Source organism: Astatotilapia calliptera, chromosome 3, assembly GCF_964374335.1.
Source record: "Astatotilapia calliptera chromosome 3, fAstCal68.1, whole genome shotgun sequence".
Taxonomy (NCBI): domain Eukaryota; kingdom Metazoa; phylum Chordata; class Actinopteri; order Cichliformes; family Cichlidae; genus Astatotilapia; species Astatotilapia calliptera.
In genome coordinates, this window is record NC_137424.1 from 76,850,306 (window position 1) to 76,878,006 (window position 27,701).

The 27,701-nt window shown below is 41.6% G+C and overlaps 1 protein-coding gene and 1 long non-coding RNA gene across 5 annotated transcripts; one reads left to right on the forward strand and one right to left on the reverse strand.

The window, feature by feature from the left end:
* Positions 1–1,595: 1,595 nt before the first annotated feature.
* On the forward strand, positions 1,596–27,231 carry LOC113017759 (putative C-type lectin domain family 20 member A). 4 transcript variants are annotated; one of them, XM_080299323.1, is made up of 7 exons: positions 1,596–1,721; positions 5,160–6,609; positions 11,710–11,910; positions 24,711–25,094; positions 25,191–25,535; positions 25,621–25,709; positions 25,793–27,231. In XM_080299323.1, the coding sequence occupies exons 3-7, from the start codon at positions 11,895–11,897 to the stop codon at positions 25,916–25,918; spliced, it is 960 nt and encodes a 319-aa protein (XP_080155449.1). In that variant the 5' UTR covers positions 1,596–1,721; positions 5,160–6,609; positions 11,710–11,894; the 3' UTR covers positions 25,919–27,231. The 4 variants fall into 4 exon arrangements, with proteins under 4 accessions (XP_080155449.1, XP_026016657.1, XP_080155447.1 ...); XM_026160872.2 differs by lacking the exon at positions 11,710–11,910 and having other exon boundaries at positions 1,597–1,721; positions 24,742–25,094; XM_080299321.1 differs by lacking the exons at positions 1,596–1,721; positions 5,160–6,609; positions 11,710–11,910 and adding an exon at positions 17,322–18,103 and having other exon boundaries at positions 24,742–25,094.
* LOC145425874 (uncharacterized) lies at positions 2,221–3,121 on the reverse strand. Its single transcript, XR_013906649.1, has 2 exons — positions 2,542–3,121; positions 2,221–2,410 (listed from the first exon to the last, which is right to left on the reverse strand). It is a non-coding gene; the product is annotated as an uncharacterized LOC145425874 (long non-coding RNA).
* Positions 27,232–27,701: the final 470 nt, after the last annotated feature.

Consider the following 27,701-nt stretch of genomic DNA (forward strand, 5'->3'; position numbering starts at 1 on the left):
TATCATGTCTTTAAAAAAATGCAAAGCCACAACATGATGTGTCTGTATTTTAAAACGTTTAAGTCAAATTAACAGAAAGGTTAATGTCTGGTAACTTACCTGACAGCCTCTCTTGTCATTTGGTAACTGAAGCTGACTTTTAAGGAAAACTTTGTTTGATATCTTCATATATTTTACTGTCAAATGAGGACGCATGAAGGGAGCGGATTCCAGTAAAATTTATGAGTTTATGGGAACATATATCGAATATGAGTTTGAAGCTTGAAAAAAAGCAGTGAGAAAACTCTCAGACTGTGACGAGGAGAATGTCTCGTCTGATGACACCAAGACTGAACTGTTTGCTCTTAAATTGTAGATGTTATATTGGGTGGAAACCCGGTACTGCTCATCCATTGGTGAGCTTAGACAGGCTGAGGAAGAGTGGAACACACATCTGGATCTTATTGCACATTAGAAACTTTAATGATGTAGCTTTCATTTTTTTAATTTTTCTGTGCTTTCTCTCAGATTAATGAAGAGGCGTGCAGTTTTCAGAGGAGCTCAAAATTCTGTTGAGGGACTTGATATATTTTGATAGACTTCTATCTGGCACAGACCCACTGCTGGAACAAGACAATTCTACTACGACGGTAAAAGCAAGATGCAAGTCACCCAAGTTCTTTGTGTTACTCGTGCACGAGGGAGAGACTAGTGCCACTCCTTCTGCTCGAACCCCAGTTGCTCTCAGCCAGCTTCTCCTGTGACACTGTTCTTCTTTGAGGTTACATAAATATGTAAAGTTCATTAACATATTACGTCTTACATAGGTATACATGTGAACAAAGAGTACCTTGTCTGCATATCCTGTAGGTGTGTGTGTGTGTGTGTGTGTGTGGTCAAGATATGACCTTGTGAAGACTCCCCAGACCTGCTGGTGCCAGGAGTCCAGCGGTCCACCTAAACAAAAGGCACTTATAATTAAACAGATACAGACTCCTATAGTATAAATCAGTAAGAGAAGGTATGACCTCCCTCATGACATTAAGATGCATGTGCGCACATGCATGCACAGATGCTGTGTCCAAATTCAGGGAAAGGATCCTCATAGGGACACTACCTACCTACGTCACAAGGTAGTGTCCATAGATGGATGGGTAGTCAGGAAGTGAGCAGCCCTTTTTTTCTCCATAGAAACTTTATTGAACAAACAATGAGTATCCAACATCCAACAGATGGGCCTTACTTGCGTGTTTTTCTGGTCATTAGCGCAACAGCGCGACAACTTTTAAAAAAACATTGAAATGTCGCTTCATTGTTTGGACAATTTTAATTCTCGAGGAGCTAGAAAAACCTTATTGTCATCGCCTGCACGTTTTGTACCCTAGCCCCATCAGAGACAATCATATCCAGGTAAAATATTTTCCTTTAATCTACACGCATTTAGGAATTGTGTAGCTAATTACATGGATAGTTGAAATATTGCCGGCGTTGTGCCAAAAAAGTGTTTGCCTGTGTAACCCACATAAAAAATAAAAAGAACTGCGTCTATAACTAGATTGGAACCTTAAATTCCAACCGGAGCGTGTCCGTGAAGGCATCGTGACGCGTCATGACGCACGCCACGCCGCGAGGCTGCACGTGCCTGTTGTGACCAATCCTATTCGCGAGGCACTATTATATGCCTTCCGGGTTGTCGCCTCGAAACGACGCGGGGGAGAGGCGTTAGCGGATGGAAGCAACAGGTACGTGGGGAGAGCGCTTTTCGCTGTTTACTATCTTGACTTGTTTTTGAATTAATTGTGGATTGCGTTCAACAGTATTTTGATACCGCCGCGGGTAGATGCGTGGGGCTCGTATGTGACATCGCACGTAGTGATGGGCAGATGAAGCCCCATGAAGCACTGAAGCTTTTCATCCAATTGGTTCACCCCAACGCGAAGCTTCTTGAAGCTTCATTTGCTCTAGCAGGACACCTACTGGACGTAAAAATAATAGCTGGCATGAATTTGAAGAGTGTGGCATTTTGCACACAGCCTGTAAATGTCAACAACAAAAGGAGTGTGTAAAACATGTATATTGTAGTGATGGCAGTATACTGTGTATATTTATAGTGGCAGTGTGGAAAATTATTATTTGGAAATGCTTGAAATGGAAATGATCATTTACTGTGAGGTGAGGTGTGGTTGGGGTGTGGACAGTAGTTGTGCTTTTGTAACGTTGAGGTATGGACAGCTACACCAGTCCTGCCTGTTCACATTTTATTCTGTAAAAACTAAATTTTCACTGCTTTTATGACCTTTAGTGGGGAGAACATAGCTAGGATTTAATGATTTAACAAATCTTTTGAATCCTTTGTCCTCCACAATGCTAAATGGCTGGGAGTCCTCAATCACCATGCTGACCAGGTCTTCATCTATTTGAGATTGTTCTCCTGAGGAAAGACAATAAAGACAAAGCACAGATATAAATATCACACACGTAACTTATAACAGTTGTATAATATTGTTATATCATTTAGTAACATTACTGCATGCTATATTATCATGACATTTGATGGCTCACCTGGTCTTGCTCCACAATCGGTGTTCCTCTTATTCTCATGCAAAGCTCTGTAGTGCCTAAGCATGGATGTTGTTGTTATATCCCAGCTCCCTGGCACATAGCAAACACTTCACCTTGTACAAAAGTAACGACAGCTTAACATAAATTGTATTGCACCATCAGTATCATGAAAATACATCTTCTGTAGAAATTTACATACCTTGTTGGGAGGAATAAGATCAAAATGTTCCCACACAGGGGAGGACATCCTCCTCTTCTTAGCTGGCTCCATTCTCTCCTGACTTTCTCTCCTCACTCTCATAAACCTCCAAACTGTCTCCAAACTCTCTCTAACCGCAACTCTCCATCAAACACCTACATTTTGAATGAAGTCTGAGGGGTTTATATCGCTGTCATAGCTCGCGGCAAAGTTCGAACCACTTCATGAACCAGTCACGTGGTACAGCCGGGCAGCGAGGCTTCGGACGTCATCATTTTCAGCTCCTCCCATAAATGAAGCAAGCCTCGATACGCGCTTCGCGGAAACGCCCCCTCCATTACTCGACACACGCTCCGAAGCCTCGATACAGAACGTCCCATCACTAATCGCACGTAGTGAATGATGAGTGAGTCTGAATGTTTGTTTGTATTTGTAACCTGTATCAGTATGCCAGTGCTAGTAGCTGATGGGATTAGTGATGGGCAGATGAAGCTTCATGAAGCACTGAAGCTTTTCATCCAATTGGTTCATCCCAGCGCAAAGCGTCTTGAAGCTTCATTTGCTCTAGTAGGACACCTACTGGACGTAAAAATATTAGTTGGCATGAATTTGAAGAGTGTGGCCTTTTGCACACAGCCTGTAAATGTCAACAACAAAAGGAGTGTGTAAAACATGTATATTGTAGTGATGCAGTATACTGTGTATATTTATACTGGCAGTATGGAAAATGATCATTTGGAAATGCTTAAAATGGAAATGATCATTTACTGTGAGGTGAGGTGTGGTTGGGGTGTGGACAGTGGTTGTGCTTTTGTAACGTTGAGGTATGGACAGCTACACACAGTCCTACCTGTTCACATTTTATTCTGTAAAAACTAAATTTTCACTGCTTTTATGACCTTTTTAGTGGGGAGAACATAGGATTTAGTGATTTAACAAATATTTTGAATCCTTTGTCCTCCACAATGCTAAATGGCTGGGAGTCCTCAATCACCATGCTAACCAGGTCTTCAGCTATTTGAGATTGTTCTCCTGAGGAAAGACAATAAAGACAAAGCACAAATATAAATATCACGCGTAACTTATTACAGCTGTATAATATTGTTATATCATTTAGTAACATTACTGCATCCTATATTATCATGGCATTTGATGGCTCACCTGGTCTTGCTCCACAATCGGTGTTCCCCTTATTCTCATGCAAAGCTCTGTAGTGCCTAAGCATGGATGAGGTGTTGTTGTTATATCCCAGCTCCCTGGCACATAGCAAACACTTCACCTTGTACAAAAGTCAAGACAGCTTAACATAAATTGTATTGCACCATCATTATTATGAAAATACATCTTCTGTAGAAATTTACATACCTTGTTGGGAGGAATAAGATCAAAATGTTCCCACACAGGGGAGGACATCCTCCTCTTCTTAGCTGGCTCCATTCTCTCCTGACTTTCTCTCCTCACTCTCATAAACCTCCAAACTGTCTCCAAACTCTCACTAACCGCAACTCTCCATCAAACACCCACATTTTTGATTGAAGTCTGAGGGGTTATATCGCTGTCATATCTCGCGGCAAAGTTCGAACCACTTCATAAACCAGTCACGTGGTACAGCCGGCCAGCGAGGCTTCGGACGTCATCATTTTCAGCTCCTCCCATAAATGAAGCAAGCCTCGATACGCGCATCGCGGAAACGCTCCCTCAATTACTCGACACAAGCTTCGAAGCCTCGATACAGAACGTCACATCACTAGATGGGATAGCTAAGGCTGAGGCTTACTGCATTACTACTACTCTCACTTTACGTGGCTGTAGTTTTGTTATTTGAGATTGTCATTTATTTTAATTCATTACAATGGTTGGATATGTATTTGTTGTATTTTCTCATGGATTTTATGTGTACACTGGAACTAAAGCTAGCTTGGGAAGTTTAGATGAATTTTGCTAATAGTGGTCTTGTGATTATAGTGCAGGCTAGTGGTGCCCTGGAGAGACCACAGCGACACCACTACTTTGGATGGCGAGCTAGGCCCAACGAGCCAGAATCCCAGCTACAACTTCCTGCGGTCTGGTAGGAGGCTGCTGCGGCCTACACTCTCCCCTCTTGGTTTTCAGTCCCCTAAATCTCACTTCCGAGATTTCAGTTTTGGAATCTTAGTGCTGATCATCATACTTCCAATTTCAACCTGTCTAGACTGTCATACGCGTTGGACTTATATCACTCATGAAATAAACTTTATAGACATTGTTTGCCAGTGGTTGGATGAGGTTGCCGCTGAAAATGCCACGCTACGGGAGTCGGTCAAATCTCTCACCGATAACGTGACCCAGCTAAACATTGAAAATAAAAAAATAAAAGAGTCCGTTATCGATCTACAAGCCCGTAGCATGAGAGATAATCTTGTGTTCTCTGGTATTCCAGAATCTACCGGAGAGGACGCGGAGGCAACGGTGAAAAGCTTCATCAAAATCCACCTGAAGCTGCCGGAGGACACCGTAAAGAACATCGACTTCGATAGAGTACATCGCTTGGGGGCGTTCGGTCGCGGACTGGGAGACCACGGCCTATCGTGGCCAAATTCGGGTAATTCAAGCAGAAGGAACAGGTGAAGAGTCGCGGCAGAGAGCTGAAAGGAACGGACTTCAGCGTGAACGACCAGTTCCCCAAAGAGATCCTGGAACGACGCAAGGTCCTGTTCCCAGTTCAACGCCCAGAAAGGCTCCCGTGCTGTCATCGCTGTGGACCGGCTCTACATGGACGGACAGCTGTACCGCGACCCCGGCACCACACCGTGGTTATACTGACTGCACTCCAGATAAGAAACCGCTACACTCTTTTCTTATTCATTCACACTTTTTCCTTTAACATGGGTTTAACCTAGTAATATCAATATGATGTCATAGCAGATATAACACCGTCACCCTCCGTCATTACTTTAATTGGAATGTTTCCGTTTCGTTTCTTTTTTTTGTTGTTGCTCACAGTTCATGTGGTTTCTTTCTTTCTCTTGTCTTTCACTGCTGTGATCACCTACTTCCCCACTCACCTACAAACAAACACCCTCTATTTCTCCATATTTTCACACCACGATCACGCAAACACATCCGCTCAACGGCAGCACATTCACAACAGCCTCACAGCACGCACAGACTTGCAGGACACATAAGCAAGCCACGCTTGTTCATATTAGTGAATATTCACACACATAGTCAGACTTATGGAGCCTCTCACCACACTTTTTTTTTTCCTCTCTCTCTCTTTCTATTTACAAACAAGGGATGTTTCCACACTCTCTCCACCTGTCTAAACGAAACACCCAGCATACATCATTAGACATACACACACAATTATGGGCATTCTGAGGCTTGTCACATGGAATATAAATGGAGCTGGCACCAGAGGAAAGAGGTTAAAGATATTTAACCAGCTTAAAAAACTACAGGCAGATGTTGTTTTATTACAAGAAACTCACAAACCTGTCACAGGTTTAAACGAACTTAAAACACCTGAGTTTCCTAACGTGTTTGCAGCCTGTTATAATTCTAGACAACAGGGAGTAGCAATTTTAATACATAAAAATGTTAATTTTACAGTACTCGATACAGTTATAGATCCAGAGGGTAGATTTCTAATTCTTAAACTATCAATATTGAACAAAAAACTATGTATTGTAAGTATATATGGTCCAAGTGTTGATGAACCCTCATTCTTCCATGGATTTTTTAGTGCACTCTCTGAACACCTCGATTGCGCACTCATTCTTGGCGGTGACCTCAACCTTGGACTAAATGAAGAAATGGATAGGCTCAACACAACAGGAACTCAGCGCAATTTGGCCTTCGCGATGCATGGTGCTCCCTTCACCCCAACAGTAAGGAATATACTTTTTTCTCGCATGTTCATCACTCTTACTCTCGTCTGGATTATTTTTTGGTCAGCAGCTCACTGCTGAGTGACATTTCAGACACTGAGATTCATCCTATAGCTGTCAGTGATCATGCTCCTGTATCTTTAAAACTAATGCACAAGAATAATACTACGCCAAGTAAAAACTGGAGATTTAATACATCACTGCTTAAAGATGAAGACTTTATTAAATATTTTAAAAAGGAATGGACTTCATATTTAGACTTTAATGACACTGCCGGAATATCGGCTTCTGTTCTATGGGAAGCAGGGAAAGCTGTGATGAGAGGTAAAATAATTTCTTTCTCATCACACAAAAAGAAAGAAGAAAACAAAAACATTCAGGAATTAGAAAAAACCATCAAATCACTAGAAGAAGCCTACGCGTGCAACCAAGATCAGGAAACATTGAACAAAATATGCAAGACAAAACTAGAATTAAATGAAACTATTAATAAAAAAACACAATTCCTTATACAAAGACTTCGCTTGCAGAATTTTGAACACAGTAACAAATCAGGTCGATTTCTAGCTAACCAGTTAAAAATAAATAAAGAAAAAACAACTATATGTGCTGCTAAAGATTTATCGGGGAACACAATATATGATCCTGGAAGAATAAACAACATTTTTAGGGATTTCTATGAAACTTTATACTCACCACAAATAAACCCATCTAAAAATGAAATTGATCTGTTTCTTGACAACGTAAATCTCCCAAAATTACTAGACAGTCAAGCAATGGAACTGGATTCGCCACTGACACCAAGTGAATTCCAGGAAGCCCTGATAAGTATGCCCAATAATAAGGCTCCAGGTCCAGACGGCTTCCCTGCAGAATTCTACAAAGAATTCTGGACAATTCTGGCACCAGTATTCCACGGAATGTTGCAGGAAATCGAGGAAAATGGCAGACTACCACCAAATATGAACTCTGCCAACATTAGTCTCCTGCTAAAACCAGGCAAAGACCCTTTATTTCCCTCAAGCTATCGTCCAATTTCTCTTTTAAATGTAGACCTTAAAATAATCTGCAAAGCTCTCTCAAAGAGATTAGAGAAAATAACCCCCCTCTTAATTCATCCTGACCAAACTGGTTTCATAAAAGGTCAGCACTCCTCAACAAACACTCGTAGATTACTTAATTTAATAGAGTACTCATACAATAAAAACATTGAAACCATAATATTATCTCTAGATGCAGAAAAAGCATTTGACAGAGTTAACTGGAAATTTTTATTCGCAACTTTACACAAATTTGGTTTTGGAAACTCTTTTATAAACTGGATAAGAATATTATACAATTCCCCAACAGCTCGTATCAGAACAAATGACCAGACATCCTCCAGCTTCTGTCTCCTGAGGGGCACCAGGCAGGAATGCCCACTCTCCCCTTCACTTTTTGCAATTTTTATCGAACCTCTAGCAGCAGCATTTAGACAGGCTACAACAATTAAGGGCATAAAATGTAAGAACATAGAACATAAAATCAGTCTCTATGCGGATGATGTGTTGCTTTTTCTGCAAAACACACAAACCAACCTCTCTGAGGTAATTACTCTAATAAACTGGTTTTCAAGAGTTTCAGATTATTCAATTAACTGGCCAAAATCTACAGTTCTCCCCATTAACTGCTCCTTCCATAATTCTTCCTCTGCCCCACTGCAATCCGGAAATATTAAATATTTAGGTATTAATGTTTCTCCTAAGCTTTCAGACTTAACTAAATTAAATCACATCCCACTTCTAAAGAAAGTAGAAGGCGATCTGACTAGATGGAAATCTTTACCCATATCACTCATGGGAAGGGTCGCCACTATAAAAATGATGATCTTGCCAAAAATAAATTACTTATTTTTGATGATCCCTAACAAACCATCACAAGATTGGTTCAGATCTCTGGATTCCTATATTTCCAAATTCCTTTGGAAAGATAAACCCCCGCGTATCAGCTTAAAAACGCTACAAAGAACCAAGGATAGAGGAGGATTAGATCTGCCTAATTTTCACCAATACTTCTTAGCCAACAGGCTTCAGTTCATCTCAGAATGGTCAAAACATACCCTCTTAGATGAGCCCTGGCTAGATGTTGAACAGGCACTATGCAAGGATCTAGAGATTTCAGACCTACCATTTATTAGCTCAAACATCAAAAGACATGAATGCTTTAAAAGTATCAATATCAGCTTCTCTCTGACAGCATGGTGGGAGTTTCTAAAAATAACGGAGTCTTCACTAATCCCATGCAAACGTACTCCTATCTGGAATAACCCTGACATATTACAAAACAATAATATGATTAACTTCCCAGAATGGAGTTGTAAAGGAATTAAATACTTAGAACATATATTGGAGGGAACAGAATTGATCCCATTTGACAGACTAGTTGCACAATATGGGATCAACAAGAAAATTTTTTTAGAATATCAACAAATTAAATCCATAATAAAAAAAATTTAACCTCAGTCAAGTTGAATTACAAACACCACCAAGTGCGGCACATTTCCTTACTCTTAAATCCCCCAAATTATTATCTAAAATATACAGAACACTTTCTAAATTAGATGAATCAATATCCCTTCCTATTGCAAAGTGGGAAGCAGATTTATCAGTCAGTTTAGACCAAAACTTCTGGTCTCAGGTATGCTTAAAAACTTTTAAATTGATTAAAAATCCCAGTCTGCAATTAATACAATACAAAATACTACATAGAGTGCACTATACAGGTCATCGGATGTTGAAGATGGGCTTTACATCTTCCAACAACTGCTCACACTGTCAAAACAATACACCAGACAATTACATTCACGCTCTTTGGTTCTGTCCACCAGTGCAGAAGTTTTGGCACGAGATATGTGAAGACTTATCAAAGTGTCTGAAATGTAACATTCCAACTTCCCCCTTAGTGTGTTTGTTGGGCAGCTTAGATAATGTCACTTCAGAAAAAAATATAGCCCATATGGTTTTCACTGCCCTATGCATAGCCAAGAAAACTGTCCTCATGAACTGGAAAAATAAAAACAATCTTAATTCTAACCAATATAGAAATTATCTATTAGATTACATTAGTTTTGATACAGCCTCGGCCACCGCATCAGATCAATTGCTCTGGGCTCCTTTGATCGGCTCCATCACCTAGTGGGGGTGGGGGGTCATAGTTTGGTCCCGCCTTCAATGTTGTGATTGGTGTGGGGGCAGGGACAGGCTTAGGGCGTCGGGGGGGTTCCCCGGAGGCATCTTCCTTGGGGGGCTCAACCCGGGGTAGCGGTCATGTCCGGTTGGGGGCTCTTTTCTGACTATTTCCTCGTGGCTGCGTGCAGCGGGGCTAGGGGAGGGTCTGTGATGATGGACGTGGGTTACTGACCTGGTAGCCTGTCTGCCCCTGGGTGGGTCCGGGATGGGCGTGAGGGTCTGGGGGCGCTCCATCTCTGGGCCGGGGCCCTGGCTGGGCCTCGGGGCCTTGGGTCCTGGTTTGTGTGTTGCCGGGGTTGTGGGCGGGTGGGTGCATGGGAGCCCATCCCTGGCGCAGGGTGCCGCCAGTGTGTCGAGTCGCCTGTGGGGCTCTTCAACCGGTGGGGGAGATTGTTACACCTTGCAGGAGCTTTCCTCCCCTCAGGAACTCTCTGCAGGAGGGGGAGATACAGGAGAGGTGGAGGAAGATCTCAGCCTGGGCGTCTATTGTCTCATGTAGTCTGGAAGACGAGTGGATGGTGGGGTGGGTGCAGTTTTCTCTGTGGTGGGGTCAGGTGGACTGTCCCGGGCTCTGTGGGGCCGGGGGGCGCTGCTGCGCTGGGCCCCGGTCTGGATGGGCCTGGGCCCCCTTTTCCCTGGCGGGTCGCAGAGTGTGGGAGTGCCTACTGGGGTCAGCGGGGGAGCTGGCCCCAGGGAGGGGTCACCTGCCCCTCCCTTCCTTCCCTCCCCATCTCCAGCTGCCTCCCTCCTCCCGCTCCACCACAACCACCCACACATGCAGGGCCTTGGAGTAGGGGTATGTCACCAGGATGCAGAGGAGGCTACCCCCTCCTCTGTCCCCTTCTGGCTGCCTCTGCCTCAATTTTATCCCACAACTTAGACATTCACATTACTCACACCCTCATTACACATACATATAGGATCTTGGGGGTGGGCACAATACACGGAGTCCAAGTTACCATCAGGGTGTACACCTCACCCCTGGCATCGTTGCCCACCTCTCAATTTTAAATACATGTAGACATTGAGGGATAACAGGGGGGACTATGTGCTTACCTGCTGCTCTCTGGCAGGTAGCTCCATGCCCTCCTGGGTTTTAAATGTACCTTAGAACACACATGCGTCAACACTACTATGAGCGGGTGGAGGGAGGTTTGGAGTCTTCTCTCACCCCCGTTCTCTGCGGCCTGCTGGAGCGGGGGGGCTAGGAGGAGTTGGCCGTCCGGCTGCGGTCTGGGGTGTGCGGCCTCCCTGCTGCTGTGGAGTCGGGGCGGTCTGCCTCTCCCCACCGCAGGGAAAAGGGTAACACCACCTGGGTCTGGGTGCAGTTCCCCCCTCCAGGGGCAGGGGTACCTAGACCCGGTTTGTAGAGTACGCTTGGGGAGTGTGATCGCGTATACAGCGTCTCTTTATATTTGTCTCCACGTCGGTTGAGTGTGAAGTGCATATGAGAGCATGAGGGTGGGAATGGATGTTTGTGTCTGTGTGTGCCTGTATGTTTGTGTCTATATGTCAGGTTGGGTATCAGACGCCACCTCTCTGGGGACATCTCGGGCCTTCCAAGGTTTGGAGGCCTATCTCCACCCACCACCACTTCCCCTGCCGGTGGCGGACTCCCTCAGGTGTCGGTGCGTTGGTGGTTCTTTGTATCTGGGGGTGGGGGTCCGGGTACACACCGGCTCACTCCTTGGCGGCCGCTTATTGGGGCTCGCTCGGGCCATTTCGGAGGTGGGGTGCCCCCGGCCTCTCGGCCTGGGGCTCGGTCACTCAGGCACAGCTGGCTGCCGGCGGAGCCCACGGGCGCATCACTGCAACTCCCCCTGGCTTCTGCTCCGCGGCTGCTGAATGAGCCCTCATCTGGGACTCTCCTCAGCTCTTACTGGAACAGTGGCGCGGCTGCCCCTCTGTTGGTCTTCCATGGTCTCTTGTGTTCTGGGGGCCTCTGGATGTCTGGAGTTTTGATCTCCTCCATACCTGCTTGATACCATAAAGGACAGGGCTGTGGCTCCCCACACTCCCTAGCAGATCATTACATGGAGAAACCTTTGGAATGCAAGCATGCTGATCCACACAGGTATGCACACAGGTAGGGCTGAACGATATATCGCATTTGCGATAATATCGCGACATGATCAAGTGCAATTTTCTAACCGCAAAGGCTGCGATTATACTCTGGACATGTCCAAATTCATGGGCTGCATTCTCCTGAGGCCGCATTTGTAGACCGATTACGTCACAGCGACGCGCCGAAGGCTGTCCAAATTACTACCATATCCCAGAATTCATAGCGCGGCCCAGCCAAACTCCAGTTTCCAGCAATGGCGGCCGCTACTAAGTTTTAAAATTACTCATACTAATCTTTCTGGGTCACAAAATAAACTTTTAACATATTTTCAGGCGAGAAAGTAGCTGTGTAAACATCAAATATCTGCTCGGTTTATCAAGATATCCCATATTTGCAAAAGTGCTTCGACGTTTTCAGAGGCGTCTGCTACCCACCAGCTCGACAGCTAGCCGGGAGCTCGAGGGTTACTGATGCGGCCGAGAACGGCACAACTCCCGGCACATCATTTTCAGATCACCGCGGAGTTTCGCTGCTCGGGTTAAACGTAATATATAAGTCACTTAGACAACCTAAAAATGTTATTGTTGGGCTTTTTTCAGTGTTTTGTTTGTTCGTGATAAAATCGGTTTGGCTGAGATTAAAGTTATTAGATTAGATAAAATAAAACTTTATTAATCCCCCGGGTGGGTTCCTCCTTGGTTTTCACACAGCTGACTAAACGTCAAACAGAAAACTTATTAAACAGAAGTATGAGACAGTCGAGAATTTACACCAGTGTCTGGTTATATTTTAGATAGCAAGAAGCAGACGGCTGAGTTTATTAAACTGCAGAGATCAGTAAGATGTGTGTATTTTTTATTTATTAGTTTTATTTATTTAATATTATTTTTTAATTGAATGACTGTCTAGTAGTTCACAGATGTCGAAAAACTGAGTGTGGTAAAGCCACTGATTTTTTTTATATATATTTCTGCAATCTGCACATTGTACTGACTTTCATTTTAATGTTTACACCAGGGTTCCTTGTCAGCACTTTATGCTCAGATGTTTGTAAGCTAAAAATAAACTATTGTGTATGTTCAAATATACTGTTGTGATTGAAGAAGTTAAATAAAAATGTCAGTCATCAATTCATGCATCACCTCATGTCATCATAACAGAGGTCTGTCTTCCAGGAAAGAACAGTTTAAAATTAATGTAATATAGTATTGGCCATACTATATGATGTATTGCTTGTCTTTGTTTAATAATACAGAAGACAAAGACCTTAAAAAATAATCGCATATCGCATCGCAATCGCAATATTGGGGCAAAAAAATCGCAATTAGATTATTTTCCATAATCGTTCAGCCCTACACACAGGTGTACACATGGGTATTCACAGACGCGGACTAAAGCTTTCTTGGCTGCTGCCTCAAAGCACACTGTGTGCTGTCTATCTTGCGTGCTGAACAATATCGTCTATTATTTAGTAACTATTGATATCTATGACTAGCTAGTTTATTGTGATGGTGCTTTTTTTTTTCTATTATTATGTTGCTCTTTGTTGTTTGCTGTCTCCTGGTTTTTTTTTTTTTCTCCATACAGGTGACCCAGGAGTTTTTTTTGTTGTTTGTTTCTTTTTTCTCTCTTCCCCCCCTTCTCACCGTCTCTTCTCCCCTTTGGTTTTCTTGCTTTCTCTCCCCCTCTTTCTTTCATTCTTTCCCCCTGTCCTATCCCACAGTTATGTCTGTCCCGTTTGCAACTGAAAATAAAATAAATTCATAATTATAATAAAGGTCAACCAAATGGACCAATATGGCAAGGCCATGATGATCCACTTGGTAAAATAAATCCACTTGGCATCTCTCTTGGCCTCAAGACAACAATTCTGATGGCTATAGATCCAAACGGGACACACACACACAAAAAAAAAGAAATATTCTTGTTTAATTGTTATTGTTATTTACTTCATTCCTATCAAATAAATATCTATGTAATACTGTTCAAAGTTAGCCGTATGTTCATACGTGTTATAAATGCCTGTAAATCAAATTGAGTTCAGTGGCAATTACTGTTTGTTTGGCTCAATTTATTAATAAATAATACATTTCTCAACATTTAACTCATTTTGGAACAAATCTTTCTAGAAGTGAAAACAGTCTGTCCATCCTCTCCCTGCTCTCCTCTCCTCAGCCTCTCTTTGCTTCCTCATGTCTCTGGTCTAGCAGCTTATCATCCCTGTCTCTTTTCCTCTTTCTCCCTGTCGTAGGTGGCTGAACCGCTTCGTCATTGCTGTCGTTTTGGTCACCCACTGCTGTGCTTGGTCCTGAGTGTTCTCAGAGAGAGAGGAAATTAGGAAAATAGGACAGATGCCTTCCATTAAGCCTATCATCTTATCCATGAGGGCAAACCAGGGCCAAGTAGAAGCAGTGGGCTTCCCACTGACCCCCTCTCCTGAGCCTGGATACTTGCAATCCTAAAGGCCGAGTAAATCAAAAATTACAGCAGGCAAATAAAAACACCACAACAACTCTTAGTAATTGTACATTTATTAACTTGTGTTCTTAAGAATGATCTGCTTGATAACACACATACGTACTTTGTATTTTTATCCCATGTCTTCTGGCCTGTGAGGGGGTGACTTTCCCCTGCAGGCCCATCTTCTCCAGAATTGTCCTGATCACACACAGTGGCCTTTACTAAACTCAACACACTTAATATTATTTACCAGGACATTTATTCTCTCCTCATTTTCTTTCACTGAAAAATTGTTTTGCGCGGTGCCATCTTTCTCCTTCCTTTGCTAACGTGATGCTCAGAAGCCGATGCTGCATTCACTTACACTCGGATATCTGCGCTTCACTGAGTAAACATAATCGTACATTTGATATTTGATTGAATTTTATTGTTTTAGCTACGGGGTGGCACCTGGGGTGGCCAGTCTGGTTGGGGGGGTGGCCTGTGCTCCCCAGGCCACCCCGCTGGACACGCCACTGATCACACACAACAAATAAGAGAAGAAAGGAAACCATGGCAACTATGTTAATCCCTAAATCCAAAAGTTTTCCAAGCAGAACACTAGAGGAATACCATCTGGACATCATAGGTTCTGTACAGCAGCGGTCAATTCAAATTCAAATTTTATTTGTCACATACACAGTCATACACAGTACGATATGTAGTGAAATGCTTGGACAACTGCTCGTGACCTAAAGAAAACAAAAAAGGAAAAGGCTATGAATAAGATAGGAAATAAATATGAAAAATTAAAAAGGGTAAATTTAACTAGGAAGGAATAAAATATAAATTAAGGTTAAAAATGAAATAACTGTACAACACACTGGGAAAGAATAAGATAAAATATATAAATTAAATTGAAAATAAAATAACTGTACAACAAAATACACAATACTCAATATAGAACTATATAAGAATGTATGAACAAAATACACAAGAAGTATAAATAAATATATACACAATAACAGCAGCAGTGATTTAAGTGATGAAGTGAAAACAAAGTCCAGAATGTCCAGTGTGTGTGTAAGAACTATATGTGTGGGTCAGTACTGTGTGGTGGTGTGATTGTGATTGAGAGACCGTATCGCCTGCGGGAAGAAGCTCCTCCTCAGTCTCTCTGTGTTGGTCTTCAGGGAGCGGAATCGCTTTCCTGACCTCAACAGAGAGAACAGTCTGTTGTTGGGATGGCTGAGGTCCTTCACGATCTTCCTGGCCTTGGTCCAGCACCGCCTGCTGTAGATTGAGTGCAGGTCAGGGAGCTCGGAGCGGATGGTGGGCTCAGCTGACCGCACAACCCTCTGTAGAGCTCGTCTGTCCTGCATGGTGCTGTTCCCGAACCAGGTTAAGATGTTTCCCGTCAGGATGCTCTCTATGGTGCACGAGTAAAAGTTCCTGAGCACCTTGGAGGGCAGTTGGAAGTCTCTCAAGCGTCTGAGGTGGTAGAGACGCTGACGGGCCTTTTTCACCACGGTGTTGATGTGACAGGACCATGACAGGTCCTGCGTGATGTGAACTCCGAGGTATTTGAAGCTGTCCACTCTCTCCACTGGGCACTCGTTGATGATGGGGGTCTGGTAGTTCCTCTCCTGCTTAGTGCTGAAGTCCACTATCAGCTCCTTTTTCTTACTGACGTTTAGAAGGAGGTTGTTCCTCTGGCACCAGTTCTCCAGATTCCTAATCTCCTTCAGGTAGGCCGTCTCGTTGTTATCAGAGATCAGGCCCACCACGACGGTGTCGTCAGCAAACTTGATGATTGTGGTGGAGCTGGTAGTGGCCACGCAGTCATATGTGTACAGAGAGTACAGCAGGGGGCTCAGAACACACCCCTGGGGGGCTCCAGTGCTGAGAGTGGTGGAGGCTGAGACATGTCCGCCCATCCTTACTGCCTGTGGTCTGCCAGTTAGGAAGTTGGAGATCCACTGACACATAGATGAGCTGAGTCCCAGATGCTCCAGCTTGGTGGTGAGTGTGGAGGGAATTATGGTGTTAAATGCAGAGCTGTAGTCTATGAAGAGCATTTTAACATAATTCCCCCTTCTAGTGTCCAAGTGAGTGAGTGATGTGTGGAGGAGATGAGAGATGGCATCGTCTGTGGAACGATTTGGACGGTAAGCGAACTGTAGTGGGTCCAGTGTGTCTGGTAGTGAAGAAATGATGAAGTCTCTGACCAGGTGTTCAAAGCACTTCATCACTACTGAGGTGAGGGCTACAGGGCGATAGTCATTGAGAGAAGCAGGGTGGGGTTTCTTCGGGACAGGGACAATGATGGACTTTTTGAAGCATGTGGGGATCACCGACTGAGATAAAGAGATGTTGAATATTCCTGTCTGCAGCCGTTAGCGCCGCTAACATTAGCATCGTTGGAGTCCTTAGCTGCAGCCTTGAAGCGAGCATAGAAAGTGTTCAGCTCGTCTGCCAGAGTCACGGCCGCATTCGTCATACCGGTTGTTGGTGCTTTATAGTCCGTTATTGTCCTTAGTCCCCGCCACAGGCTCCTAGAGTCACTCTGTTGGAGTTGTGACTCTAGTTTCCTCCCGTAGCGCTGCTTCGCCTCTTTCACCGCCCTCCGCACGTTATATGACGCGGCTTTGTACGGGTCCATGTCCCCCGTCGTGAGTCCCGTGTTGTAGGCAGCGGTGCGGGATCTCAGAGCGTCGCGGATGGTTTTATCCACCCACGGCTTCTGGTTGGGAAACGTTGTGATAGTCTTTGTCTCCACGGTATCATCCGCTAGTTTCCCGATGAATCCCACAACCGCTTCCGTAAACACGTTGACGTCATCATCGGAGCGGTTTCTGAACATGCCCCAGTCTGCGTCATCGAGTGCGTCCTGTAACGCGGCCACTGATTGATCCGTCCAGCGCGCGACCTTCCACTGAACCGGAACTTCCTGTTTCAGCCTTTGTTTGTATTTTGGCATGAGGAAGATGGCGGCATGATCAGATTTGCCAAACGGAGGGCGGGATTGTGCCTTGTAGCCGTCCTTGACCGTAGTGTAGCAGTGGTCCAGTGTCCTTTCACCTCTGGTGGGGCAGGTGATGTGTTGATAAAAGTTCGGCGCTGCGCGTTTGAGGTTGGCGCTATTAAAGTCCCCCGTCACAATAAGCGCAGCGTCCCGGTGTTGTGTCTGGTGCTGTGTGAGTGCCTCATGCAGCTCGCATAAGGCGGTGACCGTGTCCGCTTGTGGTGGAATATAAACGGCACTTATAATGACCGATGTAAATTCCCGAGGTAGATAAAAAGGACGACACATGATGGACAGTAGTTCCAGATTTGGTGTGCAGGAGCGTGTGAGAGGAACAACGTTCGCACTGTTGCACCAGTTGTTGTTCACCATTAAACACACGCCGCCTCCCCTTGACTTCCCCGAGTCCCGTGTCCTGTCCATGCGGTGAACCGAGAAGAACTCGGCCGGCTGGATGGCGTGGTCCGGCACCGCTGGCTTCAGCCATGTCTCGGTGAAGCAGAGGAGATTGCAGTCCCGAATGTCTCTCTGGAACTTCATCCTGGCCCTGAGGTCGTCAAGCTTGTTCTCCAGTGACTGGACGTTGGCGAGCAGGATGCAAGGCAGAGGTGTGCGGTGTGCACGAGCTCTCAGCCTGTTCCTGACGCCGGCTCGCTTCCCTCTAGGCCGCCGCTTCCCTTTGTTCTCCCTCAAGATCTCACTCGGCCAGCTCGGATCCGGAGTTAAAAACTTCGAATTGTGAGTACATTGTATACCAATAGAAACAAGAGTGTCACGGTCATACCTAATGTACCCAATGGTGATGATTTTGCCGATTTAGAAACGCTGAAAACTAACTTAAAAAGCAAAGACAAAGAAAAAGTGGTCGGAGCAGTCGTGACGGCAGCCGACCTCACCGGCGCCATCTTTAAAACTGGTCCGTGAGTCGTTTGGTACCGGGCCACGAGAGTTGAGGCTACGGTGTGAAATTTATGGTTTTCAGGGGTTTTATAGTTAACTTGGTTTCCCTGGGTCTTTCCCTTGTTGTAGTATTGTGTCTTATTTTGAAAGCAGCAACTGACCGCATGATTCAAACTTATATGCTGTCTACATCGTCTATCAGATAACCAAACACACTCTGACAAGTGACAAATTTTAATTGGTGAAGTGGAAAACTGACAAGGTACTTTTTCTATCGTAGCATAACAATGAGCTAAACAAAAATGGAGTGTAAGTTCACATCATTTAGCAGCCATTGTGAAACTAAAGCATTGCAGATTAATATTTCTGAGGAATGTGTGCTAGCTAAAAAATGGCTAGCTAGAGTTATTATTTTTTTAAACAGTTTTGCTCTGCTAAATTACAGTACATTTCAGGTGTTTAATGACTATATTTTAAAGTGTACTATTAGAACATGTAATTCATCTGTTCAGTGCTTATTAAAGTCACCGAACACAGTCAGGGTTCACAAACTGTGACACACAACCCCCCCGTGCGCGAGGCATGCACAATCACATCCATCCTTCAACCACACACACACACATTTTGCTCCATTGCAGTTTATTTCATTTGACTATCTTCAGGTTTTACACGCTTACATATACACATGCAGTTACTGTCCCTCCATTTAGAAAGGCAGAGGCATCATGGTCTAATGAGCCACGGGCGATCGTGGCTCAAGCGTTGGGAGTTCGTCTTGTAATCGGAAGGGTGCCGGTTTGTGCCCCAGTTTGGACAGTCTCAGTCGTTGTGTCCGTGGGCAAAACACTTCACCCATTGCCTACTGGTGGTGGTCAGAGGGCCCGGTGGCGCAAGTGAAAAAGGAAAAGATTTATATCCTTTTATGTTTGTACAGTAACAACTAGCATAACACAATCTAAGCGTCTATGCATGTCTTGTAGCTGCCATTTTCAGAATAAACTTACACAGATATAGGGACAAACAATAGTGAGTACTGTTTTTGCTAGCTAAAAGAACAGCTATCTAATGTTTAAAATGAATTTTACAATGCTAAATTATAAAATTAAGTTATTTGTTTTGTGACAAAAATGTTTTGCACATTGAAATTATATAACTAGCACATATTGATAAAACACTATAAAACAAGAAACTTACCAGGTAGTGTTGACAACCTCAGATTTTTTCTCTGTTTCCTCTATTGTTTTTTTATTGTTTTTTATTTCACTTTTAATAATGTTTTCAATATGGTGCAGGGCATGTAATTCAAACATGGATGATGTTCAAACTCACTTTTATATACAGTTTAATATTTTCTGTTGTTGAGTAATGATAAAAGTATTTTGTTCAATATACTCAAACATTTAAGTTAAGGAGTGTTTTTGTGGTGCACTGAGTTTTAAAATTGATTAGTCAGCTCACTGAAGCATATACATGTACACAACTTACTTTTTAAAGTTAAAAATGCTTTTTGGTTAAGTTCTACCTAGGGGCACCATTAATATTTTTTTTTTTTTGCGTGTAGTTAATGAAATTGCCTCCTAATAAACTGTACAGTGCCCTGAATGATAAAGACAAATGACAAGCACACACTCCATATATCTTACCCTCCTGTTACTAACACCCATGCTCCTGGTTCCTAGAACCACATCTGAGGTTATTTGCTTTTTATTTTTTTGCCTATGTTGTCTGATTCTCGGAAACATGTCTGAGCTTATTTGTCTTTTTCTTGCCTGCTTTAAGAGCCTGATTTCCCTAATGATTTGAATGTTGGTAAAAAGTATTCACCTTTGTGAAACCTTGATTATGTCTCTAAGTGCAGAGGCATGTAATTTACAACCTCAAAACATAAACAAGAGATTTAGTTGATAAAAGTATGTTAACAGCATTTACTTGACTACATGAATGTAATAACATTATAATTAACATTCATTGAAACACGTTTTTACTTCAACTCCACACGTGCCCAATTTCTACAGAAAGTTCACTCCCTTCAGGGGAATTGATTTGACAGTAAAATATTTTAAAGGATCAAATAAAGACCTGGTTAAACTCAGTTTCCCTGAAGAGATCACAAGATACGTTGTCATGTAAGTCACCCATCATTATTTTTTTCTATTATTCTGATTTAAACTATTGTTTTAGGGAATTATAGATTTTAAATGCTCAAAACCTTTTTGATATAATTATTATGGATATGCATATAAACTAAGCAACTTATTGGACTGGAGATAAGAAACCTTAAATGATAAACATCTTTGATAATAATTATGGTACAATAACAATCATGATGACTACATCTATTATACAGAAGCAAAGAATGGAAGAAACCTGTTTATTTCTCATCCTGCTGCTCTCAGGTCAGTGATATTAATATCTAAAACATTTGAAATATAGTCTATAAACACATCGAGACAGACTGCTGTCATTTTGGTAATCAGATTACATGTAATGTTTTTTAACCATGTATTTATTAACACATCAGCAACAAGGACAAAGATGAAATCTCATCTCCTCATGCTACAACACCTTCATTAATTTCAAATGTAAATTCATTTTTTTATATTTAATTTTGGATTTATTAAAGGACTTTTTGTAGTTATTTATGTAAGATCTATTAAACTAAGATGTTTTTCATGTTTTCACCGCTGAGTTAATATTGTCCCAATAATGGGAATTTTTTTTCTTGCTTCTTTTTCTCCTTTTTCTTATTTTTACTGTTATTAACCACAAACCAGTGTATTACTACTGCTGAGACTAAGCACAAACAAAGGAGAGTTCCATCAGGAACAACACCTGACGTCAAGTCTTTGCCAAATGAAACATTTTGCTAACAATGAGATTTGCAACAAGGTCAGCTGTGGTCAAGATATTTTAATTACTGCATGCTGGAGAGCTGACCTTGGGATTTCGCAGCATCCCTTTTATAACATCACACATTCTCGCTGTAACCTTTTACTTTCAACTGTTTATTGTCCCCCCTAACTGTTGCTAGGCAGGGAAGACTTTCCCACTATTTATTCTGCAGGAAGCTCTTGGCACTGGTCTTCTTGGGAGTTTCATTTTTCTATGTCCTAATACTTAGCAGATAACATAGTTAAACATCGTTAAGCAAAGCTAAGCAGTTTTCATCAGGTCATATTGACACAAATCTTTCATCTAAATCTAAATGTGAGGATAGACTAGTGTGTGTTATGGGTGCATGTCCGATGCAGGGGCGTTAACACCTTTCTTATATCACCACTCTGAAGACCGATGAGCGTTGTCAACAGGTTTACTGACATTCAAAAGTGTAAATCTAAACCCAAGACAAATAATACAGTCATGACATACATATGTGCAACATAATATGCATTTATATACCACAATGCTACTACATAGCATATGTCTAATTATGTAAACTTTTTAAACTACTACTAATGCTATCCCAGACGACCTCCAAAATCGCGGGTAACTAGCTTAACAAAAGGACTAGCTTTACAGCCAAATACTGCATTAGCGGGCAACATAGTACAAAAAGTTGCAATTTATACTTTGAATACATACCGGCAATACAACCATAAACCGAAGATGTGGACAGTATTTTTTCCAACAGGACACCATAAACTGTGTGCCGATATGTTTCCCTTTGTTTTACTCACTTGCTTTCTTGTGCCGACTTCCTGGTCAATAAAGTTGTTTCAAAATAAAGCCGTTTCTAAAGTGCATTACTTGAAGCAACCACAGAGGGCACTGTAAACATAATAAATAACAATTAACTGAGAATGATATTTTAGTGATACAACATTTTACAACTTTTAGTGATAACAGAACAACTAGAATTTCCCCATTACAATACCCGCGTCTTTGTGGCCCATCTCTGTCTTTGTGGTAAATATTTCAACACAAGGAGAATAATTCAGTTCTATTAAACAGCGCCAAATCACAACAACGGTCACCACAAGGTGCTTAATATAGTGAGGAGGTAAAATTATTAAGAAGATAATCGACCTCTGTTGGAGTAGCGTTCAAATAGCTGCTCTGCTCTGTGTTGGTACAGGCCATTGAAGATGATAACAGTGGGTGGATTATATTCTTAAACCTAGTTACAGCGCTTTCAGAAAGACATCTACTGTGATAAAGTCTACTCTCCACTGCTGTGTAATCAATTATTGTAAATGTAAATGTTATCAGGAAATGATCAGACAGGAGAGGGTTTTCAGGAAACACTGTTAAATGTTCTGTTTCTATGCCATATGTTAAAACAAGATCTAGAGTGTGATTAAAGTGGTGGGTGGGTTCTTCTACATTTCTTTTCAAACATCTGTTGCCTCTGTCCCAACTGTTTCAGGACCTGTAGCAGGAATCAAATTTTAAATGAGCGAACTTAGTGTATAAAATTGTTAAATTTCTCTGTTCAAACATTTGTTCTGTTATTTTTTTTTTTCTGCTTTGAATACAAACTTGGCTCATGTGATTTAAAATTATTTTAGTTTTCTGCGGACCTGATGGCTTTGACCTTTTCTTGTCTATCTTCCATAAGTAATTTTGCACTCTAGTATCAGCACCCAACCCCACAACATAAACTAATTGTCATGGTCCTGGGTCATGCGACCCAGTATTTCTGAGCTCCATGTTATCCTGTCCTTTCATCTGTATTGTAGTTTTTTTCTCCAGTTATCTAGATACATTTGGTCATGCCTAGTTTACAGTTTTACTCATGGTTTATCAGGTTCCACTTGTGTGTTCACCCCTGTGTTAAAGTTCCTTGGTTGTTACGTGTGTCTTATCTGTCATGTTTTGGGTTTGTGTGATTCTCATTGTCAAGTCTGTGTCATATCCATGTCTTCATGTTTCCTGTTTTGTTTTTAAAAAAGAGTCCAGTGTTTTCTGTTTGTCATATTTAGTTCCACTTCCCCTGTCCTGTCATTATGTTCATTGTCAGCTGTTTCCCCATGTGATTCCACTTCCCTTGATCATTACTTATGTGTATTTAGTCTGCGTGTTTCCGTTCAGTAGGTGTTAGGTGGTCTAATATCATCACCATTTTTACAGTCATTGTGTTTCATAGTTTACTCAGTTTATAGTTTATTCATGGTGTTTTAACTGAGTGGCATCGTCTTTTAGTTTACGCAGTGTTTTGATTCTTCTTTGTTTTCTTAGTTTCATGTTTTGCTATCTCTTACAGCCAAATAACATCTCACCTTTTGTTAACACCTGCAACCGCAGCAGCAGTAGGTGCAGTGAGGGCCCTCACGCTCACTTTTGACGTATATGTGTGTGATAGAATTTAGAAAACACATGGGTGCAAATTATAAGTCTGTATCATAATGTCTTCAGTTTTTGTGTTTGTTGTAGGGCTGACGACGTTAACGCGTTAGCGCCGTCATCACGGTTAACGCGATTCAAATGAACCAATCTGCAGCACAGAATGGACAAACTTTGGACAAGCTACCAGAAATGTGTTCGCAGCGACATTTCAGGGATTTTGATTCACTCTGAGCTCTAAATAGATTAATTACGATAAAAAAAATTTTAATCACGTTAATCGTGGTGACTGCGTTAATGTTGACAGCCCTAATTTGTTGGTTTGTTTTTATTTTGTTTTATTTTGCGAGCTGGTTATTAGATGCCACTAAAGCCAGCCAGAGAATCCTCCCTGTGTTTGACTGTTTTTCACCTGGGGACTCTGGGTGAAAAACCCTCAAGAGTAGGTACTCCCACTCTTTTAGTGGGAGACTTCAATGGTTGTGTGGGTAATCCGGGGCATGATTGGAAGGAATGGCTGACCTGATCTAAACCCGAGTGATGTAGTGTTACAACCACAATTTGAATCTGAATATCCGGGTGAAAAGGGAGTCTGAGCTGGTCAACTGATCAAGATGCACTCAAAGCAGCGAGAAGCCATTAAGCTGAAAACGGAGTGATAATATCAAGCTTAGTTAGCCTTTAGGTCTTTGGAGGCAGCTGATCCCGAGCAATATCTCCGGTGTGGGAAGAGTTTATTGAGGCCATAAAGAACCACTTTCAGATTTCCTCAAAACAATCTTACCTTCAACATATGTTACATATATTTAAACATAATTATATGTTTTTGCCTCTTTTTGCTCTTTTTATTGTATAAGTCCCGCTAATGGTTTAACCAGTAGGACTGTCTTTTTGGTGTTATTGTTGTCTCTGTTTAGCCTAAATAAGTTTGATGTTCAAAGGCGCACAGTGAGGTGAAATAAAAAGTACAGAAATCTGTGTAAGAAAGAATAAAACTAAATAACATGTAAATAAATGCATGTCTTTATCTGATGTATTAATACCATATGTCCCACCTCATACTTGCATCACATAGTAAATATTTGTAATTGTTATTTCTGTAAGTTTGTCTTTTTCAGCCCAAGAGCCCAGTTTCAACAATAATTAGTGATACTTTTTTCAGGAGGACTTTCCACTCTTCCTCCCCACTCCAGAGAATACCACTTTGTGAGCCAGCTGAAGACCTGGACTGAAGCTCAGAGTTACTGCAGAGAACACTTCACTGACTTGGTCACCATCTACAACAGCAACATCAACCAACTGCTTTTCTCAATGGCACCAAACGTTGATGACTATGCTTGGATAGGTCTATATAATGATCGTTACAGCTGGAAGTGGTCGATGGAGGGAAAACTTTTTAATGTTGGCAGCACACATGAGTTTTTGATCTGGGCTAATGGCCAACCAGACTGTGTAAATGCAAATGAATACTGTGTGGCTCTTCAGGGACAAACACAGATGAATGATAGACCCTGTGGAGCTTCTTACCCTTTCCTGTGTTACAATGGTAGGAAAAAAGAATTGTTGGCATAGTTGTCCTACAATTTTATGAGATTCATAGTCTGTGTGTTTCAAAATTAAACCTTTTCTGAACCTTTTACAGCCAGCAGTACAAGTTACATCTTAGTGATGGAGAGCCGCTCCTGGTCAGCGGCTCAGTCGTACTGCAGGACATACCACACAGACCTGACCAGTATAAGAAGCAAAGAGGAGAAATCCATCATCACGCTTACTTTGAATGGATCAGGGGTTCAGTATGTGTGGATTGGCCTCTACAGGGATCCCTGGGCCTTCTGGTCTGACAACACAACCTCAACATTAACTAACTGGAAGCCTTATGAGCCTAATAACCTGTATTTAGATGAGTACTGTGTATCATTTCATTTAATCTCAGGGAAATGGTCTGATGGCTGGTGTGGCAGCAGAGTCCGTTTTTTCTGTTTCACAGGTGAGGTCCAGAATGCAAACACTGTAAGATCCTGTCATCATGTAAAACACTAATGTTTGTGTTGTTATATGTGGTTCATTTTTAGCAGTGACAAAGCAAACAGTGGTGAAAATGAAGCTTCAGTCAGAGGCAGACATGCACAGCACAGAGATCCAGCAGCAGGTTTCACAGCAGGTCAGCAGTTCAGTCACCAACACAAACTTGACACAAGTTCAAACTATGCTTCATGTTTTTCATCATCTGCACATTTTGTCCAGCTGTCAGGCCTCATGCTGTCAGAAGGACTGACAGACTTCAGGATTCGTTGGAGGAAAGTCCAGAGTTACCGTGACGACCAGTCAAAGAAGCAGGATGTGGACGGTGGCTGCAAAACTGAAGTCTGACTGGACTGAACCACTTCATGTGTGAAGTTAATAACATGCTGTGCTGAGCTGTCTCGTCCTTTAAATCTTTCAATATTTCAGAGTGTAAAGTTCCACCAACAGCTCATTTGTTCAGCTGCAGTTGTAGTTTGGTAGAAATAATTTTAGACTCATTAATTTTGTAATCATCTGAAGTTTTTGTGACAGACTTACATTCATCATTTTCGACACTGTCCTTCTGTGGGAGTCACTGCACAGGTTTTTGTGGAAGCATTGTATTAAGATCTATACTTCTATTTCTTTCTGACAGCAACCTCTGCTGAGTTGAAGAACCAAAATATAACTTAGGGAGGATGAAAAACATAAAACATTGCACTATTTATGTTTGTTTACTGCTTAGATAGACTTTTTGATTCTCATAACAATGGCAGCCAAAAACTGCACCATAAGAGTCCTAAATCGTACCTAATTAAAATTTGGATCACAGCTTTCAAGTGAGTCCAGTTGCAATGCATGCTGGACGTACTTGTATCTGACACTTTACCTTAACTGTTATTTTGCAGAAGCAGAGGAAGCTGACTCTACTAAGCAGAGTAGGTGATGTGTGAAGTTCTTTTTGCATACCCATATGGAAAAGAAATAGTAAAAACTTACTCATGAAAGTGGCCACTTTCTCATTACTTTCATACATTGTTTTGTAAGTATCCAAAACACATAAGTTTCATTATATAATTTTTCAAGGGATCTTATATCCGTTTTCACTCTTATATGCTTTTCATACAAGTTTCACACAAGACAGACACAAACTTTATAAGATTTATATATATCTTTTCCATATGGGTAGTTACTGTTGTGGTCTTAGTTTTGTACTTTTTCTCCCATTCATGTTATCATGTTTGTCTACTTTTGTTAAAGTATCTTTCAGATGCATACATGTTATATTTTACAGGGGTTTCATGTGGTCTTTGGGTGTTTGCTGTGCTTTAATATTTAGCAGCTCTTTGGATAGATGAGACATAAAGTAGGTATACAAAAAGACTAAATATGAGGGTTCTACTTAATAAAAACATCCTCATTTAGAAATGGCGACGTGTGTTTACTTGTGTTATCTTTGTGTAATATTTAAATGTTGTGTTTATGATTTATTTTGATTTTATGAAAATGTATGTTTTGTTGTAAAATGTATCTATATTGATTGTAAGCCCAACAAGGGACAATTTTTGAAAACTAGCAATAGCTATAAACTTATGTGTGTTTACATCAGCTTCATGTTTTGTACTTGGACTATGTTAAACTGCACTGTCCCTTTTAAATAAATAAATTCAAATTCAAAATTTGTTTGATAATCTTCAACATTGAAGTATGAGAAACAAAAAAAGAAAATCAGGAAGGGGACAAACACTTTTGTAAATATGTAAATCTGAAGTGAAAAAAGTCATTAAATCATCTTAGTTAATTATTCCTTACCAGTGTATTCTTGTCAGTCTGAACATTATTGTTATATTAAGTAGTCCGTTATAATATTATAGTGACGTTGGCCTTAAAATCAGTGTTTTGACTTTAAAGTAAAAGTCAGAGGTCAAATGTGATATTAAATATTTGAATCTTTAAACCTGGGCTAATCCACTAAAATTTAAAGAAGTGTACTTGGAAATTTATTGATCATAATGTCAACTGTTAGATTACATACACACGCACTTAACAACAACATTAGATAAGTAATTTGACAAATAGTTAAAAAACTATTTTTCATCACCCAACATATAAGTGAACAAATTTCAAATTGTGGATGTTCAAATGAAGT